This window comes from Galeopterus variegatus, unplaced genomic scaffold (genome assembly GCF_000696425.1).
Source record: "Galeopterus variegatus unplaced genomic scaffold, G_variegatus-3.0.2 Scaffold3997, whole genome shotgun sequence".
Lineage (NCBI taxonomy): Eukaryota > Metazoa > Chordata > Mammalia > Dermoptera > Cynocephalidae > Galeopterus > Galeopterus variegatus.
In genome coordinates, this window is record NW_007730108.1 from 152,364 (window position 1) to 156,846 (window position 4,483).

The 4,483-nt window shown below is 38.9% G+C and overlaps 1 protein-coding gene and 1 non-coding gene across 3 annotated transcripts in view; one reads left to right on the forward strand and one right to left on the reverse strand.

Annotated features, from left to right (window-relative positions):
- The window catches only part of ARPC1A (actin related protein 2/3 complex, subunit 1A, 41kDa), a 33,599-nt gene that overhangs the window by 24,887 nt on the left and 4,229 nt on the right, over positions 1–4,483 (reverse strand). The window contains exon 2 of one of the 2 annotated variants that reach the window (XM_008586481.1): positions 2,001–2,096. In XM_008586481.1, coding sequence (XP_008584703.1) covers positions 2,001–2,064 — 64 coding nt within the window. In that variant the 5' untranslated portion in view covers positions 2,065–2,096. The remainder of the gene's footprint in view (positions 1–2,000; positions 2,097–4,483) is intronic. The other variant, XM_008586480.1, reaches the window with a different exon arrangement.
- On the forward strand, positions 3,048–3,121 carry TRNAT-GGU. The gene has a single exon. It is a non-coding gene; the product is annotated as a tRNA-Thr (tRNA).

The following is a 4,483-nucleotide window of genomic DNA, read 5'->3' on the forward strand; positions in this document are numbered from 1 at the left end:
TGAGGGTTGTGATCCGTTGCCGGACACGGCAAAAGACAAAAGACAAAAGACAAAAAAAAAAAACCCTCCCCCTCAAAATCCACAAAAAAACTCCACAATAAGACACTACTTTATACCCATTAGGATGGCTATAATAAAAAAGACAGATAATAACAAGTACTGGCGGGATGTGGAGAAATTAGAACCTCATTTACTGCTAGTGAGAATAAAATGGTGTGGCCATTTTGGAAAACAGTCTGATAGATCCTCAAACTTGTTCAACATAGTTGCCATATACTCAGCAATTCAACTCCTAGGTATACAAGAGAATTGAAAACATATGTCCACATAAAAACATACACAAATATTCACAGTAGCATTATTCACAATAGCCAGTAAGTGGAAACAACCCAAAAGTCTACAAACCAATGAATAGATGAACAAAATGTGGTACATCTATAGAATGGATTATTCAACCATAAAAAGGAATGGAGTACTGATATATTCTACAACATGGATAAACCCTGAAAACACTAAGCTCAGTGAAAGAAGCCACATGCAAAAAGCAACATATTATATATGATCCCATTTATGCAAAATGTCCACAATAGGCAAATCCATAGAAACAAAAGGTAAATCAGTGGTTGCCTAGGATGGAGAGATTTGGGGGAAAACTGGAAGTGACTGCTAATGGGTACAGAGTTTCTTTTAGGGGCGATATTCTGAAATTAAATAGTGGTAATGATTGCATAACTGTGAATACACTAAAAACCACTGAATTGTACACTGTAAAAGGGTGAATTTTAGGTCAGCCTGTGGCTCACTTGGGAGAGTGTGGTGCTGATAACACCAAGGCCACAGGATCGGATCCCTATATAGGGATGGCCAGTTAGCTCACTTGGGAGAGTGTGGTGCTGATAACACCAAGGCCACAGGATCGGATCCCTATATAGGGATGGCCAGTTAGCTCACTTGGGAGAGTGTGGTGCTGATAACACCAAGGCCACAGGATCGGATCCCTATATAGGGATGGCCAGTTAGCTCACTTGGGAGAGCGTGGTGCTGACAACACCCAATCAAGGGTTAAGATCTCCTTACCAGTCATCTTTTAAAAAAAAGAAATAAATGAAATAAAATAAAAGGGTGAGTTTGGTTTTATGTGAATATTTCAATAAAGCTGTTATTAAAAAGTAACAGTGAATATAATTTTACTTTTTAATAACTCATGGGCATGAAAATACACATCTATTTCTGTTTGTATTTCTTGTGTTTTTATTTCTTGTTTGCCTCCTCCTTGTTATATTATCTGTCACATTGCTTGCTGAACTCTGCCTACTTCTAAGAGACTTCTCTATTTCTTTCTAGGTTGCTGGAGCTAGAACTCTAGAAACTCAAGCTTATGATAAATAACATAGTTGGGATGGCCAGTTAGCTCAGTTGATTAAAATGCAGTGTTGTAACACCAAGGTCAAGGCTTCAGATCCCCATACCAGCCAGCCACCAAAAAACAAAACAAAACAAAATAAATAAATAAATAACATAACATAACATACTAAATACTAGTTAATAATGCTCTGAGTATCTCAGAAGTAAACCATATGTCTCTGGAACAGCTTATTTCTAGGTCCTAGAATTCTGACTAAATGCTGGATGAGTGTGGCATTACTGCACAACCATTCAAAACACTGGGTTCTTAGGTAATGAAAGATATTTCTGACATAAACTGTTCTCCAGGTGGTATTGTAGAAAAAGAAGTGAAAAATGAGCCAGAAGGTTTAGGGGCTAGCAATGCGTCTGACATTAATTTGGTATGTAATCACTGGAAAGTCTCCACCACTCTGGGCCTCAGTTTCTCTATCTGTACACCAAAGGACTGACTGACCTAGTTCCCTTCTGAATCTATATCAATAGATTTATTTCCTTTTCACATGTGACACCAAAATATGTGAACCCTAAAAGTGCTAAATCTGAAATGTATCAAAGGTGCCAAAATAAAGAAGCAAAGTTAATAGCATACTTACGGGTACGATCCCTGTTCCAGGCATGACAGGTGATTGGCTCTAGTAAAAACTGATGCAGGGACATTATTCTTAGTGTTTTCAAAGGATAGAAAGCTGCAGTGAGCAACAGAAAAAAGCATTTTAAAGTGGCAGGCAACCAATATTTAAGTTGTCTGAGGATCTTGAAATGTTTGACATAAACAAAACATTGTTCTAACATTAAAAAAGAATCAAATCAATCTCAATGTTGAAACTTAACATTTAAATAGAACTAGCACTGTAATCACTAATGCAGAATTTATTCTATTGAAAGTCATCAATGAGAGGAAGGCGGGGGCTGGAGGCCTGGACTTCTGGGTCTGAGGGAGGTGTTTAGGGGAGGAGGGGGCTTGGGCCTGAAATCCTGGGTCTGAAGGAGGAGGGAACTGAAGGACTGCACTCCTGGGTCTAAGGGAGGTGTCTCAGGAGGGAGAGGGCTGAGGGAGGAGGGGGCTGAAGGACTGAACAAAAAAATCATCAATGGACTCTCAAACCATAGGTGAAAGATTGTTAAGGTATAGGATATTCACACAGTCTCAAATTTTTTTTTTTTTTTTTTTTGTCTTTTTCCGTGTCCGGCAACGGATCGCAACCCTGTGTCGCCCCCGTACCGGACCGGGACCGGCAACGGGATCGCAACCCTCGGTGTTGCCCCCGCACCTCACTCAGCCAGTGAGCGGGAACCGGTCTGTATGTGGGATCCGAACCCTCGGGCGGGAGCGCCGCCGCGCTTCCCAAGCGGCGCACTAGCGCAGTGCGCCACCAGGCCGGCCCTCAAATTTTTATCCCATAGATTACTTACTAACTGCAAAGGGAAAAACATGCCTTTGCAATAAAGAAATCTGGCAGTCACCACCTTAACCAAGTAGTCAAACTTAGTATCACAAACAGGAGAACAATCTAACTTGATGGGCCTCCTGATGGAAGGCAATACAAAGTGCACATCATCACTTATAGTGACTTATCATCCAGACCAGAATACTTTTGAAAGCAAAAGGGGGCACTATTAATAATTATGATGTGGGGGTTGGCTGGTTAGCTCAATTGGTTAGAGTGTGGTGCTGGTAACACCAAGGTCCAGGGTTCAATCCCTGTACTGGCCAGCCACCAAAAAAATAAAATAAAATAAAATAAAAATGCTGTGACAATAGGTCACAGGACTATCCTGAGAATATGATCAACCTATCTATGAAGTATTTATGCTGAACACATTTACTCTAAATCCAATCAACAGCCAGACATAATTTCCAGTTTACAGGAAACAAAGGGGAGAGGAATTAGTTTTGCAACATAAGGAAGAAATAAACAGTTAAAGCCAGGATGTGTGCCAGTCTATAGAACAATTGGCCTGGACTATTCAAAAAAGGCCACATTGGGAGGGGCAGAGGGAACTGTTCCAGATTAAAAAAGAGCTTTGAAAACAAAATTTGATCAATGAAATTTGATTGTAATCTGTATTTTTAAAAATAGCCAAAAAAGATGTATTTTGTACAATAGGGAAAACTTCAATTTGAGGCAGATATAACCTAACAATATGGTATTATTTTCATTTTCTTAGCTATGATAATGGTATTACTGTTAGGTAAGAGGATGTCCTACCTCTTAGGAGATAAAGATGGTGAAGTGTTTAGGAATGAAGTGTCACGATGTCTTCTGTAACTTATTTTTAATTGTTCAGGACAGAAAATATATACAGAGCTAGAGAGCACACACAAATGTGGCAAAATGTTAACAACCAGTGAATCTAGGTAAAGAGTATGCAGGTGCTTGTGATACTACTCTTTAAACTTTTTATTGTAACTAAATTAAAAAAGGAATCTACAAAACATCATTAAATTAGACATCAAATAAAATTCTCTATTTTATAGGTACCCAAATCTAGATCCACTGAAGAAGCAATGATTACCTTAAACAGGGGGGAAAAAGCAGCCAGCCTTTTCCCCATCCCCAACTTTATCATTTCTAAGAGGCACTCTCACTACAAACTGAAGTTTCAATACACTTAAGTATAAGCCATGTTAACCTAGGGTGGAGACTGAAATGTGAGACAGAAATTCTGATACAAGCAGGAAATGAATGGAAGGGCCACCAGAAGATTGTGAAATGAACAACAAAAGTTCAGCTGAAAAGGCAGAAATCAATCTCTGCATAAAGCAGAAGAAATACCTCTGCTAATTATTGTAAAGAAACCCAAAGGTCAAATACAAATAAGAGCACCCTTAAACAAAAAACATCTGATATCTTGAACTGTCAAAGAAAAGTCAGTGTTTCACATTCAGTCTAAGAGTGAAGGTATTTTATTTTATTTATTTATTTATTTTCCTTTTTGTCTTTTTTCGTGACTGGTAACGGGATCACAACCCTCAGTGTCGCGCCCGNATTTATTTATTTATTTATTTATTTATTTTCCTTTTTGTCTTTTTTTGTGACCGGTAACGGGATCACAACCCTCAGTGTCGCGCCCG